The sequence below is a fragment of the Macrotis lagotis genome, chromosome 8 (assembly GCF_037893015.1).
Source record: "Macrotis lagotis isolate mMagLag1 chromosome 8, bilby.v1.9.chrom.fasta, whole genome shotgun sequence".
NCBI classification, from domain to species: Eukaryota; Metazoa; Chordata; class Mammalia; order Peramelemorphia; family Peramelidae; genus Macrotis; species Macrotis lagotis.
In genome coordinates this window covers 86047476-86064216 of record NC_133665.1, presented here as the reverse complement: position 1 = coordinate 86064216, position 16741 = coordinate 86047476, and the positions used below count along the sequence as shown (strand labels likewise).

Here is a 16741-nt window from a genome sequence, read left to right as displayed (position 1 = left end):
TTTGAACTTTATCCTGGAGGCACTGGGAGCAGCTGACAGTTTTTGAGTGAGGAGTAACATGCATAGAGCAGAACTTTAGGAAACTGAATCTGGCTTCATGTTAGATGGGGGGAGAGGGTGGGGAACTCAGTATATACTATGACATATGACTGGAAGCTAGGGGATCACATTTATTTGCTTTTACACATTATAACTTTTGTAGGGTGTCAACCTACAATGTGGAAGAAGTTTATTTCAGCAATGCTTCCATGATTTGGTGTAATTTTTGAGTTTTCTCTTTGGATTTGTCCTCAAAACCAACTTATTCTCAAAGTCTCCTAATTTTTGAATTTCAATTTGCATGGGACTCTAAGACTTTTTGCTAAACTTAATGTTTGCCACATTAAAAGAATTTAAAAATATGATTCATACTCTAGGAGCAGTTTTGAAATTGATCTGGGGACATTATGATATGAGCAGTTGCATTGTTAAAATTGGGGCACATCCCTTGAGACTACTGTATTCCAGTGGATGGATAAGTTCTGGTCCCTTTGTTTAAAAAAAGAAAATCAGTCTTACAGGTCTGCATACCATACTGTGTCTTAGAATGTTAATGGTGAAAATGATTGAATTATGACAAAATTCCCTTTTAGTGGAATTACAATCATTTGCATGATCATAAATTACTCATACATAATAAATGTGTCTATATCTATATCTGTATCTGTATCTGTATCTGTATCTATATGTGCTTATACATCTATATCTATCTTCTGCTAATAAATGCTTGGTCAATGTGGCTGACAAAAATTGAGCCACTCTATTTAGATGTCCAAATTATTTTGTAGGGAATTTGAGTTATGAGACTGAGGTTTTAGTGTTTGGCTTGCCACTTTTACTACTTATACAAATCTTGGAAATGTCCCCACTCCACTCCCATAGCATGTGTCACATTATTTGAATTTTGGGCCTTAGCTGCTTCTTTTGCAAAATGAACCTAATTTTCCTGAAGCAGAGACCATAAATTATTTATTGTTGTTGTTTTTGTGAGGCAATGGGGGTGAGTGACTTGCTTAAGGTCACACAGCTAGTAAGTATCAAATGTCTGAGGTCACATTTGAATTCAGGTCCTCCTGACTCCAGGGCCTGTGTTCTATCCACTGTGCCATCTAACTATATATTACTTCTTAAAGTAACCTTCCAATTCTATGAGCCTATGTATTATAACTAATAAACAGCTCTCCAAGAGCTATTCTTTCTCCTCAACCTCTAATGTGGGCTAATTCAATTTTTTAATTCATATTTTTTATTTCAAGGTCAATATGACCAGAGGAGGACACAGACTTGTAAATCCTGTGACCTACAGGGTTTTATGAAAACTCTTCTATTGATATTGATTCAGATCACAGACTATTGCTAGCTTGACCCCATCCTATTCTGTTCTCCCCTTTTACTGACATGCAGGCAATATTCTTTGCATCCTCTTTCTTCTGGAGAAGATGACCAAGGGCTGGTAGGCAGGCTAATGGGATTTCAGTCCATTTCTGACCATCTCTACACTAGGATATGCCTCATTTTCCTAAAGCTACCTATGCTATAATTTCTTGAAGTGATTTTTCAATACAACTCACATTTCCCTGGGTGCTATGTGTTGTCACTTGAGGTCAGGAAATTGAACCTTTTACAATAGTTGCTCACATTTTCAGATCATTTTGTTTATAAAATATATTTCTCACAAACACTATGAAGTTGACACTGTAACTATGATGATCATTTTATAGGTTAGAATTATATATTTATCTATATCGAGTCAATGTGAGGTGGTCAAGACTCAATGTCATTCATGCTTTACTTATGGTGCTTATGTAAGAGAACAAGTTGTAGAGTCAGAGATTCTGGATTCAGATTTTCCCTCTTTCACTTATCTCTGGCAAATACCTTGACCTCCTCAGTTTCCTTATCTCTATAATGTGGGAGTTGGGTTGGACTGGACTGGGTCTCTGGGATTCCTTTCAGCTTTAGCCCTGAGAGTCTATGTTAAGATAAGCTCTAGAGTCCCTTTCAGCCTTAAATCTGTGACATTCTCTTTCTGCTCTTCTGGTGTTTCCAGAAGGCAATGTCCAGCCTGTCATATATTTCCTCTCAGAGGTATGGTTGTCTGTTTTCTAGACATCTTTCAGTTTTTCTCCACCTGAGTAAGTCCAGTGTTGTTTTAATTTGCTTATTTTCTGCCTTTTCTGTATCCTAATCACTTAGCTCAGTGCCTGATAGTAGGTTCTTGTTAACTGATGGTTGACTTAACTAGTAATGTTGTGAAACTATTGACCAAAGAAAGGGACCTCTAAGAGTAAATTTTGAAGGGGTGAGTTTTTTCCCTCCCACAGAGCACTGAACCAGTTAAGCTTCATAAATAACGAGTCTGACAACAGAATTTAAATAAATAAGCTGCATTATCTGTACAAAAAATATAAATACAGGCTTGTGTTTTTCAGGGAGGAGTCATCCTTCCACAGTATTTAGCAACCCTTCTCCTCTTATTGCGATGCTGCCGAGTCACAATTCACAGGACAAACATTTGAAAGTACATTCATTCCATGCAAGAGAGCTCTCTTGGTTTCCCATTCCAAATTGTAGCTCTCTGGGGGTTTCTGCAAAGCATAATCTCAGGTGCAAAACCCATAGGTAATTTCTCTGGAAAGGTTTCACACTAGTTAGGAAATGTACAGTTTCTCAAGGTTTTCCATTAGCTACTGAACTAAAAACAATCACTCCATTATTATTAAAGGGATCTGCCCTTCACTCCATGCAAAACTACCACACCACAAATTAAGCCCCTCCCTCTCATTGCCCCATCATTCCATGTGGAAGAGTTTACCATGTATTCTGTACACAGTGAATGAATGTATTCCAAAGTTAGATGCCAAGTGCCATTTAAAATAGAAAAATATACAATATCACCACCAATTTGACAGGAACACAACTTTAGGAAGATCATTAAAAGAACCCCCACCCCCACCCCGATAGTTTTATCTGGACAACATCATGTACAATTATTAATATTGCACTTTTTATACAAGAAATCCTAATAAATATACACAAAAGATATACAGACATAGAAGACATTCTCTTTTTATTTTAAATAAAACTTACACTGATTCTAAGTGACATGATTTCTGGGAGCCCAATTCTGGAGGAAGAAGAATGGAGAGAGACACACATTCTGAATATTCCCTCACTGCTTCATGGGGAAAGATACAGCAGAGGATTGTTGCTGTTGACCTTGACGTTGACTTCCCCAAATGATTTTTAAGGTTGAAGACAGAGCCATGGCACCCATGGCAGCACTCCCAGAGTCGAGTGGTGCCTTATTCTTGTGTGGGCAGAGAAGCAGCGCTGTGGCTCGCTCTATAGAGGCACTACCCCTCCCCAGTCATTAATGTGCTATGTATGGCATCATCGCCCAAGTTCTGCCATAACAAGGGAAACTGGAAGTAGTTCCAAAATCAGTCTCCAAATAAAGTCTTTATGTGCCTTTGAAGCATAATGGTGATTAGTGTTGGGGAGCTCCTGGTTGGTTGAATGAGGCTTTCTAATACAAAATAACAGGGGATAATAACTTTGAGTGCCAGAGTTACAAAGGCTTAGAAAGGACTTACAAAAGCCAGGTTCTCTTGTTGTTCGATTCACTTGTAAGGCACTAAGGTAGGATGAAGCTTTCCAACCCCTGCTATTCTATGAATGGCTCCTATAGGGTCATTGGCTAGTCATTAGAAAGCATCCACTACTACAAGTCACCAGGCCATCTTGTCTGGATGCTTCAGCATAGAAGAGAATGACCCCATATGGGAATTCCCTTGCCTAGTAACCTTCCTTGTTCCCAAGGGAAGGATCTGAGCATTTACCAAGCAGACAGCATTAAGCCAGCTCTGAGGGCTGACTTAAGGGAGAACAAGCCCATGAGTGGAAGAGCCACATGACATTATTGAGCCCAGCAGAACTGGTCCTTATGAGGCAGTGTTATTCAAATGAAAGGGGGCTAGTTCGGAAGATGTTGTAGGTTCAAGTCCAGCCCTATTGCTTATTGATTCTGTGACCTTGGGGAAGTCACTTAATGTCTTTGGGCTTTGAGTTTGTCATCTGAAGAGTAGGTTCAATAAATCGAAGACCACCTCTGACATGGTGCCTCCAGTTCCCATTGTACGCACACACGCTTTCCCTATCTCTTCCCCATCCCCTACCTTGTTCTATAGATAGTACTGTACCTCATAATTCTTAGTGTTTCTTCCTCCATCTCCCACACCATCTACCAATTTTACTCTTATGACCTTGTTTCCTACTTTCTTCCTCAAAGCAGAAGTAGGGATGGGTTCTAGGCTGGTTCCCATTCCAAGTCAAAGCCCACTCCTCTTGGTTCCCTCCAGTCATCCCTATTGTGACAAAGAGGAGAAGGCAGGCTGATGAGACAGTTCTATTACATTCATACATACACAGACACAGACACAGACACACACACACACACACACACACACACTCTCTTCTATAACAAAACAAACACCCTGTTAGTTGTCCAAGGTTTGTGTAAATACATAGAAATCTACCCCCCTCCACTTCTCTTTTTTTCTTCAGTTTTCTTCCCCATTTGTGGGGCTACCTAGGCAAGGCAGAGGCTTTGCCTCCTGGGGCCAGTGGCATTGGTAGTGCTTTGATGGACCTTGCCTTCTCCTAGCTTCTCTGGGTCATCAGAGGGGAAGGCTCCTTAAGCAGCTTGCTTTTTCTGGGCCTGGCTCAGCCTAGAACCTTTTTCTTCCTTTGCTTTTATAGCTCTAGCTATTTCCTGCCTTTATCGCATTCTGTCTTCCAGAAGTGTGGAAGGGAAAGCTTGTCGAGGCCCTTATAGTCAAGAAGAGGGTCCAGGGAGGGGATCAGATGAGGGGTTGTGTGGAGGGTGGGGAGGGAGGAGGAAGAAAGGGGGAAAATAAATAAATAAAATGAAGAAAGCTTGAGTTCTGTCCCACTTGGTTGCACGGGTCCTTTGTGTGTGGCCAGAGGAGAGCAATCCCCTGCTCCCCATCTTCAGACTTTGCCGCAAGTCCCACAGCAGCGAGATTTGAACTGGGTGAGTTGGCAGAGTTTCAGCTGCTTCACCTTCTCGCAGTACCTGGTGGTGTCTCTGCACTCCACTGGTAAAGGGGGAGAGGGGAGTGGGGAGAGGGGACAGAAAGGAAACGATGAAATAAAGGCAAATCGACAAAGGCTTTTCTGCGTAGGCCAGGCAGCCTGGGGGTGGGGGTGGCTACTGGAACCTGGGTGGGCTAGAGGAATAGCCCCAGGGCCTTGTGCTGGACATCCTCCCATTTATCTGATGTACCAACCATTCTCTCCTGGCAATAGATGGGCTAAAAACCTTTGCTTCCTTCTCCAGTTCTCCTTCCCTGTCACCATCTACCCCATGCCCGCCTTCGATTGCTCTTAGGGCATTCAACCTCTCTCACTCTCTAGATTATGTCAAACTGACAGTGTAAGGGGTGAAGAAAGGGACATTGAAGAAAAGGAAGAAGTTTGCTATTATCTATAAAACAAAGGACAAAAAAGAGCAAATGAGGAATAAAAGGGGTGCCTCTATTATATCTATGATGTGAGACTGCATCTTTATCAGGGCCTGTGATAGATACAGAAATAATTAGAACATACTACAACCCTCTCCTTGGCAGGAACTGTTAGATTCTAAGCTGAGATGACAGCCTTTCAGTGGGGCCTCCTTGGTATCAAGAAGTAGTATGAATGGGGCATTAGACGTGAAGTCAGAAAGACCTGGCTTCCAATGCTGCTTTCGACCCTTCGCAAGTTGCCACCATTCTGGGCTTCTTTTTCTCATCTCAGAAATGAGGTGGAGTCGACCTAGATGACTTCTAAGGTACCTTCCAGTTCTTGATGTATGATCCTATAGACTTAACTCCTTCTACATAAAAGTTTTTTGTAGCACTTTACCTCAGGCACATTCTTCCTATGTTCCTAAATCATGTATGTTGCCTCACTCTCCCCAACAGCCTCCCCCTCTCCTCTTCTCTAGACTGTAATCTCCAATTGAATTTGAATGGCTACAAGCTAAATTCTGCTCTACACTGAGGTAGTGTCTGATGATAGAATAATGGTATTACAATATCCCATTATTAAACACTGGTACAACTTATTCTGTTTGGCTGTTGAGGATCTGGTATCTGGCCTACACTGCCAGGGATGCTACAGACCTCTGGTGGCAGTGTTGGCCACATTACAGTGCCCAACGAATAGTTCTGCACCCAATAGGAACTTGGAAAAATATTTGCTGATGTAATTAATAGACAGAAAATATTACATAATAGGAAAAAATACAATAAATAGTAATGAATTATCTGTTAAGGTGAATATTCACTTTGGAATTTTTGTAATTTATGCTTTGTCATTTATGATTGTTTTAGGAACCTCTTTGTCAACTGAACAGAACAACCAAATCAATGTCATTTTAAATTTGTAATTTGCTTGTCTCTTTGACCATAAGAAATTTTGACATGATAGGAAGAAGTGAATGCTTAGATTCATTTTTCCATTTCCTTCCTTTTGTTCTATAGTTTCTGTATTTTTCCTTAAGAGGAAGCATAATCTTTTTTTCCCAGTTGGAAGCATAGTCTTTATGATGGAAGGATTTGAGAAGAGTTAAAAAAAAAAAAGAAAAAATCATCAGCTAATTTGGACATTTTGCCAAGGGGATTGTGGGACAGGAAGAGTTTGAACTTGGGAGATAGGAATGGACTCTAATATAGAGTAGGAAAGTCAAGGCAGAAGAAATGAGTTGGAATCTAGCTAGCTAAGTGGCCTCAGTGTCTTCCTCTGTAAAAAAAAAAAGAGGGGAGGTCCATTTCAGCCCTCAACTCCTATGAGTCTATAAAAAGGGTGTTAAACAGCAAAATGCATGCATGTTGGCGCCTTGAAGAGTTCTGGTTATTGCACTGCCGAGAGGGAAGGAAACCAGATAACAGGGATGTTTGTTGTTTCATGGTGAGACCCTGCAATGGTGGTTTTCCAAGTGAACTTCATGGTTTTCTTCTTCGGAGTTTTTAATGCTTATTTTAATTGGCAAGGCCTTGCTGCTGCCTGCTGCCCACACGTGAGCTGGTTGCTGAGTGTGTTAAGGTTCTCACCGGTTGTTCTCCCCAGAGAAGCCTAACCTCTCCCTTTCTCCAGATGAGGGCCAGAACCCCCAGTTCACACCCATCACACTTAACCGATAGAGCAGTAAATTGAGAACCCAGATTGCTGGCACATGTGACCTCTATGTGTATATGCCCATACCCTTGTACACAATGTGCACAGATACATAAACACACACAGAGAAAAGGTTCCTTTTGAGGACATGGGTCTGTGCAGCCTGGGGAATTGTAATCCTTAAAGAAACCTGTTCCATATCACTAACCACGGGGCCCGGGGCCTTGGGGCTGCCCTCTGGACTCGCAGCCCTGCTGGAATACTGCAGAGGACTCTTTTGGGTTGGAACGTACTGTTTTCGCAAGGGGTGATATTGCAGCGCTGCCAGTTGGCAGGGCGGGGTCTCCAGGAGCACAGGTGCTCTGGTACAGGTTTGTTGGTACGGTTGTTCACACACTCCACCCGGCGTGACTGGAAGCCGTAGTTGCCGCAAGTTGCTGTACACAGTGTCCACAGGCTGACCCTCCAGTGTACTCCACAGGCTTCTGCCCAACAATTCTGAGTGCTCACAGGCCTAAGGGGAAACGTATGGGAGGGTTATCAGCATTTGTAGGGAGCACTAATTGAGTATAGGAAAGTCAGAGGCAGAAGAAATGGGTTGGAGTCCAGGCTCCAGACTTTCCTAGCTTAAGTAGTCTCAGTTTCTTCCTCTGTAAGAAAGAAGGAGACAACATCATCTTCCAGGAATTTAAAACTTTCCTCCCTATAATCTCTTAAGGTAGCTAGTGCTTCATCATTTCCAGATGGGGAAACTGAAGCACTGAGAGGTTAATATAATGTGCCCACAGTCACCCCACTACTAAGACTCTCCTTTTCACTATAAAGTGCTCTCTTCACTCTATCATGACTAGGGAACAGTGGCTTCCTTGGAAATCATCATTTACTGTTCTGGGACTTGTCTTCTTTGTGTCTGTTGCTAGATCTAGGACAAATACATAGAGAGCAAATGCTGTGAATGAAAGAAGCTAATTTGACTCAGTTTTCAATCACTTCTAGGTCACCCAGACAGATCCTTGCTAGATGGCAATGAAGATACCTGGATTCCGATGGCCTAATAAATGACCAGGTTAATTTGTGACCTTGGCGGAGTCATTTTCTGAGCCTTAGTTTCCTCCTTTGTGAAATGGGGGTGTTGGACGAGAAATGACCTCTAAGGTTTCACTCTGCAACAGCCTGATCCTATGGCTATGCCATCTCCTAATTGCTGTATTTTTTTTTTTTCAGAATATGTACATCTGATTAGAGGCAACCAGAATGCTAAGTCTGGAGTTGAAAGACCTGAATTCAAATCTCGATTCACATATTTATTGTTATGACCCTGGGCAAATCACTTAGTCTTTTCTTCTGTCTCATTTTCCTCACTTGAAAAATGGTGATAATAATAATAATAATGCCCATCCAATGAAACATTTGAAACATGCTTGGCCTGGTAAACATTAGGTGCTCTATAAATGGTTATTCCCTTCCACCTAATGTCCTTATCACCATAAGGAGGTAACCTGGGCTCTTTGTGGATCTATCCTTAAAGTACATGCTAACCAGGAAAGGGCTCAAATACTATCTTAGCAATAGAAAATAAGTCTGTACTCTGTAAGCCAGAGGAGTTGGCCATAGGCTGATGAATTTCTTTGGACGTAGCAATCCTCGAAACCTATTTACTAAGGGATGGAAGTGTTGGTTGAGGGAATGATCATGCTTACAGAATTGGAGGTTAGTGGGAGATTGGGTGGGTCTGTTTTATATGTAACTCTCTTCTTCAGTATTTCTGTCTTGGGATCTCACAGAGCCAAGACCAATGTCTGTTTAATTGGCTTAGCACCACCCTGGATGAAACACAGATGGAGACTTTGGGTGAGAAGAAAGATGCTGTCACAAGTAAGCCAGAGAGCCCATGGTCTGCTCTGCAGTGGAGAGGTAACTGAATGTACCTTTGGACTGAGCCTGGCTCCCAGGAAGAATGATGAGGGAGAGTGCAGTGAGTGTTTCCTTCTGTGGGAATTACTTTAACATAGACCAAAGGAGATGCCTGTGCTGAGAAAAGATCTCATGTGTGATTCAGGAGGAGGGTCCAAGGCTATTGTCACCCCTTCTCTCTACCCTGGAAATATTAAAGATCAGGGTCATGGTTTTCTTGAGCTGGGCTGGTCTTTTGATTGATGTGGTGGCAGGGATAGATCTTGTAGAAGGGGTGACCCTTTTAGGGTTCAGTCTGTAGCGTTCCTTTGCTAAAAGGTGGGGTAAGCATACCCAAGTTCATTTGGCAGTGGTCTCTTGTCTCAGCCTCCACACCTCAGACCTCAGTCCCCACTGCATCCTCTTTCCCCTCTTCCCCTCAAAGATTCTGAAACTTCAGAAAGTGAATGTGAATGAGAGGGAGGTATGAATTCCTATCCTTAGAAACTGGAGGGTGAGGATAGTAAATTTTTTGTTTTATTAGAAAGCCTTTCATTTCCCATTCCTGTGGCAGAAAAAAATGCAGGGTATTTTCTTACCTTGGGAGAGCACTACATTGCTCAGAAGGTAAAGAGATTCCATCCCTTGTCTGGCAGAAGACCTGTCTGTGCTGCACGGCCAGGCGGGGTCCAATACATGGACCATTACACTGTGGACCAGGGAGAAGAAAGGCATTGTGTGAAAGGAATAGAGGGAAGGATCCCAGCCTTTTCTGTGAGTGTTCTTGGTGAGGGGTAGGAACCTCATTCTACAAATGGGCTTCAATGACTTCACAAAGACTTGGATACACAGGGCCATGGGAATCCTGTCTTGTTTCTAGTTCCATCCACAATCAAAACATCTCAAAGACATGTTGGACCCAGGATGAGTCATTGGATGATTAGGAAGATTTTCCTTACAGCTTGAATGGACTCTATTCTATTAAATAAGTTACTAGGAACGTGAGGAACCAGGCTGGGAATCTTAGTTTTTTTTTTCTTTCAGATTGATTAGAACAAATCTTTTAATAAAATTTGAGAAATAGAAATGGAACATTTGGAGATGGCATTAAAACAGTGTGGCTTCCATTGAGCTTTTGCTTTTCAAAATGAACTCTTTATTTGCAAAATTAAGAAATCATTTCCCCAACTTGCCCTTCATTTTATAGTCTCCATGTCAGAAACTGGGCAGAAAAATGAAAGTGGAGCTAGAAATGAATATTACCACAGCTTGTCAAAATGGAAAAGAAAAACAGGAGTTATCTGTAATGATCATGGGGCAGATATGGAACCTGGGGTATGAGGGGGAATGGAGCTTGGTACACTTGGGAAAATGCAATTGATGTGGGGAAGCCAGCCTGCCCTTTGGCACCAATTCAGCCCACCTATTGCTGATGAATAGCATTGAGGAAAGCCTTTCTGAGAGCTGAAAGGTACAATCTAGGGTCATCTTCCCTTTTAATAAAGGCCACTATAATAATGATCTCTGGAAGAGACAAAGAACACCAGCCAATGCCCTCTGAATTTCCAGTTATATTCAGTATATGTGTCAAATAGATTGATAGCTTCTTTCTGATCATTATAGTGGGATGTAGCTTTGTAGTTGACTTCTTAAGACAGTGATTCACTTCTGGGTCCTTAAAGGTTCTTTTTTGGCTGTGAAGTTCATAAAACCACAGGGAGTTATTTAGGAGCAGGTAAGAAAAATCAGCCATAAGGGCAAGCCAGCTTCTTGAAGGTTGAAGAGGTGTTTTTAATTCCTCAAGGGGTTATCAGCATTACTTCTCCTAATGTTATTTTGATATAAAGAAGATGGAGAAACAAGAAATGTGCATGTCACTGTTCCAAAGACATTTTCATGAGGAATGTGGGTGTGAATGTTTGGGTAGGGACAGACTTTCCTGTCCTCAGTGTCTTTGCTCACACTAATTCCTAGCCTTAGAATGCACTCCTTTTTCTCTCTCCAACAACCCCCTTATAGAATCCCAAGTATTAGAATTCTCTTTTCCCTTCTTGCTAGGTTGGCAGTTCCATGATGGAGGATCATCTCTTATGCCTCTTCCATTACTTACCACTGTATTAAGCCCATAGATGACACTTAATAAATATTTGCTGACTGAATAATTGAATCTTGAAGGAAAATCCCAAGCAAAAAATGATAGAATTGTGAGATCAAATAATTGATTATAATCCATGAGAGAAGGGGACAAAAGTCATTTGTGGAAGGACTGGGTAGATTCTTTACTCCTTTTTTACTCTGTTGGGAAAGGATCATTAATCTTGCTGGATGTGAACCTGTAACTCTGATGACATAACATAGAAACCAGAGCCTGGGACCTGGTGACTAATTGGAATCCATCTAACTGCCTTGTTAAGCAAGAGGTTTTTTTTCTGAGATGGAAGTGAGTCATAAAAAAGGTGGATTTTTCCAGATAAGAGAGTGATAGAATTATAGGTCCTAAGGGTCGGGAAAAATGGATTAATGTACCTGTCTGATTATGGGGAATTTCCATTATGGATGACTATGCAGATGACTAAGTAGGAGATATAAAGACAGGCAGTGCAGTGGTCTGGCCCTGTCCCTACCTGAAACCCTTAACTGAATGTTCCATTATTGGATACAGACAGCACGGCCAAGCTTCTGCCCAGAACATTCAATATTTTCTAGTAGAGAGCCACAGAGTGTTAACTTGAGAGCGAATGTTTTCCAAAGAATATATCCAAGAATTTCAATGACATTCTTTTTTGGTCAACTCATACTAATAGGTCCCATTTTGCTAAAGGCACCAATAACTTTGTAGTAATGTTTTCTGGGTTACTTAAAAATGAATTAAAATAATGCTGACTACAGTGAGCATCCCACTTGGCAAGACAAGTGCTAGTTTAAAATGAAAACTGAATTCTCCTGGGAGAAATCTCTGCTTTTCTATATGGTTTTCTATTTAAATATAGAATAAACTGCAATACTCCCCCCCCAAAAAAACCCCGAGAAAATGGGAACAGTCCTGCACATGAAGTACAAGCCTTAAGAGGTATTATAAGTTTGGGGCTAAAAATCTTCCATTTTATTTGAACCATTCAGGAGCTGATAATTAAGTTTTGAGTTGATGTGAAGGCTGGCATTGAGAGAGGGAAAAATGACTTTTTTTTGGCACCAATTACCTTGAAAACGTGTCTAAAAGGACCTAGAAGTTATTTTAGACTTTCCCTACTATATACAATGATACAGTTTTGGGACTTTCCCTCATCTAACTCATATTTATTATAGTCACTCAAGATGTATGGAATAGGTCTTCAGAATGTGTAGAACACTGTCTTTGGAGGACTAGAGTTCAGATTATCCAAAAGACTGAACAACTAGTGATTTTCTGCCATATTCCAAGGTTGCTGCATTTAGGGTAGACTTGAAAGAGACCATGATTTTACCTTGAAGAAAGTTAAAAATTCTTTCTCCTGTTTAAAAAAGAAACCTTTCTTGATGCCTCTTGTTCATTCTGTTTCCTGAAGCTGTCATATTGATGCTTATCTATTTACAGGTTCAGTCTTGCCTCTGTTAGAATGTAAGCTCTTTGAGGGCAAGGATTTCTTTTCCTTTTGTCTTTGCTTATTTTGCACCATGTACAGTTTTCCATGGTAAACCCCTAATAAATCCTTGTTGAATTGGAATGAAATAACTCTGAGGGATTCTAGATAATGATTTTTTTCTTTTCCTAGAAGGTAATAGTACCCTGGAAGCTAGAAGTGAGACTGGGAGAATTTTATTATCAAAACTGCTCTTTGTTTGGCTCCCTAGAAAATTTAGGTTTTTTTTTTTGTGGGGAATGACTTTTTTTTTTTAGGTTTTTTGCAAAGGCAAATGGGGTTAAGTGGCTTGCCCAAGGCCACAGAGCTAGGTAATTATTAAGTGTCTGAGGCTGGATTTGAACTTAGGTATTCCTGACTTCAGGGCCGGTGCTCTATCCACCACACCACCTAGCTGCCCCTGGGAATGACTTCTTGATTGAGTTCTGATTTGCTAAAGAATCTAGGGGAAAAATGAAATAAAAAAAGGACAGTTCCTCCTGGAAGTGATGAGTGGTAGAATCGACCTAGTTAAGAGAGGAAATTATATTACTGGATCTCTCAGTGCTCAAAGTTGTTTTTTCCATTTGTTAATCTTCATCCTTAAAAATATTATGAAGAGAAAAGGTACTCTAAAGAGTATAACTCAAAATCCAAATATAATAGAAGATTTTAGCCCCATACTGATAATAGCCCTTAAGGCTCCTATTTCATATGCAGGACTATTCCCATTTAAGGGGTTTTTTTAAGGAAAAATATTCCAACTATCTGCTATGCAACATTGGGGATGGGAATCATATTCTAAATGACAATCTTTCTTTGCAAACTTTTCATTCAATTATATCTTGCTTATTTTATTTTTATCCATGTGAAGTAGTAAGAATAAAGTTAGAAATGAAATGGGGCTTGAAATGATATATTAAAGATACTTAGGTGACCTACTAGATATAACTTTTCTAATATTGTCTGGCAGACAATGAAGAGTCAGCCCTATGAGGGCTAAATATGAGGATAAAAGCCCTTGAAGCAGACCTTAGGTATTAGAGGAAAATGTGAAAATCTAAAGGGATGATAAAACAGAGAATAACAGGGAATCAGAAAAAAAAAACATGATGGGGATGGGAGAGGAAAATTAAAATGGAGAATGAGGTAATAAAATTTGGGGAACAAGATATGGTATTAGACACGAGGCAGGGGACTTGAAACAGGTTGAAAGAGAGATGAGAAAAGAAGATTATTCTACAAAAAATAGTGAAGGCTGGGGCGGCTAGGTGGCGTAGTGGATAAAGCACCGGCCTTGGAGTCAGGAGTACCTGGGTTCAAATCCGGCCTCAGACATTTAATAATTACCTAGCTGTGTGGCCTTGGGCAAGCCACTTAACCCTGTTTGCCTTGCAAAAAAAAAAAACAAACCTAAAAAACAAACAAAAAAATAGTGAAGGCTGCAGTTGTGGTATTCTGCTTATACCTTTGTAAGCAATGATATAAATAAACAAACTGACAATTTAACTTTAAAATAAAAATAAAAGGTGCCTAGACCCTTACCTGGCCCCAACTAGAGAAGGCCCATTCCACACAGAGTTGTTGGTTACATGCTTGAGTGTCCACAGGTCGTTTAGCCAGTTGGGAACATACATCATTGGACATAGGTACTGAGACTCCAGTGGCTTTCAACTTCTGACAGGTAACTCGACGTGTCTGAACTCCTCCCCCACAGCTTCGGGTGCAGGATGACCAAGAAGTTACCATCCACCTGTTAGAAGCGGGAGAGGAATAGTTAGGTAAGTCACAAGGACTTGGATCACATCATGAGTTGCCATAAGAAGGATCTTTCCAGATGTCCAAGTTTACCTTCCTCTTGTAAATATTAATTTGGGGTAATCTGGACACATAGATGACCCTATTCATAACCCATGCCATGGATCTATTTTTGAACATCTCTTTTTGCAGTTCTTTAAGTCTTCATAGAGTGTGGAATCAACAGGCAAAATTCTCTTTAAATGTTTAAAGTCCTCCATAACCTAGCCCTTCCCATCTTTCCAGTCTTCTTCCACTTTATTCCCCTATATGTACTTTTCTAACAAGACTATCTCTCAGCTTCATGTATGTCTGGAAGGCCTTGTCTCTCTTATTCTGACTACTGACCTCTCTGGCTTCTTTTAAATATCAACTAGAATTCTACCTTTTGAAGGAAAGTTTCTTTAACCCCCTTAATTCCCTCACCTTCCCTTTGTTAATTATGCTTTATAGGTATTTGTTTTCTTGTTGCCTCCCTCAATAGATTGTAAGCTGCCTTTTGACTCTCTTTGTATCATCAACGCTGTGATTTTCACATGATAGGTGCTTAATATGTGTTTAATGATTGATCTGATCATATTGGCTTAAATCCTCTCCCTCAGATTAAATCATTTCTTTCATCTTTTAGAGAAAATATAGTTGCTGCTTCTTGGTCTAGAAAAATCTTGCCCAGCATATCCTTATTAATAGGATTGGCAGATTTTCACCTAGTTTGTTTTGGGGACATACTGACTCTTTGTCAACTGATTGCTTACTCCTACAATTAATATCCAAGGATGCCACTACTCTGAAGAAGTCTTATTATAATCATTACTCATTCAGACAATTGAGACTGAACTGGATATGAAAAATAGATTTTCACTAATAAGTAAAGCTTCATGAAGGAAATCCCTGGACAATCTTTGATCATCAGGTTCATAAGTTTTGTTCAAAGCTAGTGTTTGTCTTCTGTGAACTATGCCTTTAGGGACCTCTAAACAAGGAAGAGATCCCTTGGGCAGACTTGGAGAACTGTGAAAACTTAGAACTGAAAGACCTCAGAGGTACCTGAGCAGCTGCTTCCTCTATAACATTCCAACAAGAAGTCATTCAGTCATCCTTTGCTGGAAGACCTCCAATGACTGGGAGCCCATGCTTTCTTAAGGCAGCCTATTCTATTTATGGACAACTTTAATAGTTGAGAAGTTTCTGCTTCTATCAAGTCAAAGGCACCTTCATAGAATCATGGATTTTCCTGATTGGAAGAGCTGGGAAAGGATCATCTATCTCTATGATACAATTGACAATTAGCTAGAACCCTGGCAATATCTGGGGCAAATCAGTCAACTTTTGGGTTGTTCTAATTGTTCATCAGCATGGCAGAGTGGATAGAGGCTGTCTTGTCTCTAATATAAGATGAACTGTATAGACTATGGGCAAATTTTCAGTGGCCTGAGCAACTTTCCAAGTCCATGTGAAATACTCTACTCTTTCAGGGAAGAGATTCATATTAGGAGTTCTACATATAGATAAAATCTCAGAATATTGACTGTTATGGAGTTTTTCCTTACATTATGCCTAAATTTGTCTCTCTGATTTTCACTCTGCTCTTTGTTCTACCTATTGTGTCCAAATGGAACACAGTTATTCTTCTCTTTTGGTTTGCCATATAGCAAATGCTAGTCTGACTGATAGTCCTTTGATTTCTTGCAGACAGTTATCATGCCCCCAAATCCTAATTTTGCTCTTTTCCAGTATAAACCCCATTTTCCTTCAATTTGTTTTTTTTTGTATAGAATAAATTCAGGGCTCTTTACCATTTTGATTGCTCTCCTCTGGATTCTCTCAATCAATAAATGTTTATTAAGTTCTTACAATGGGCTATACAGTGGAGATTTAAAAAGAAGTCAAAGACAATCCCTGCCCTCAAGGAGTTCACAATCTAATGGGGAAGACAATAAACAAATATGTATATATATATGTGTGTGTGTATATATATATATACACACACACACACAAGCTAAATTCAGGATTCCTAGGAAATAATAGAAGGAAGGCTCTAGAATTAAAATATTAAAAGGGGTTGGGGAAAGGTTTCCTGGAGATGGGGAATTTCAATTGGAACTTGAAGGAAGCCAGAGAAGACAGTAGGCAGAGATGAGGAGGGAGAGTCAGAAAATTCCCAGAGTCTAGTGCCCATAATTATATACAATAGTAGTCATAGAAGGAAACAATATGATAGGACTACCACA

General features: G+C 40.4%; 1 protein-coding gene across 5 annotated transcripts in view; it reads right to left on the bottom strand.

Annotated features, from left to right (window-relative positions):
* Window positions 1-2399: 2399 nt before the first annotated feature.
* The window catches only part of ADAMTSL1 (ADAMTS like 1), a 1134116-nt gene continuing 1119774 nt past the window's right edge, over window positions 2400-16741 (bottom strand). For 3 of the 5 annotated variants that reach the window (XM_074197565.1, XM_074197567.1, XM_074197569.1), the window contains 3 exons: window positions 14259-14466; window positions 9714-9823; window positions 5170-7735 (listed from right to left, as the gene is read on the bottom strand). In XM_074197565.1, the coding sequence (XP_074053666.1) occupies window positions 7402-7735; window positions 9714-9823; window positions 14259-14466 (652 nt within the window). In that variant the 3' untranslated portion in view covers window positions 5170-7401. The other 2 variants (XM_074197566.1, XM_074197568.1) reach the window with 1 other exon arrangement.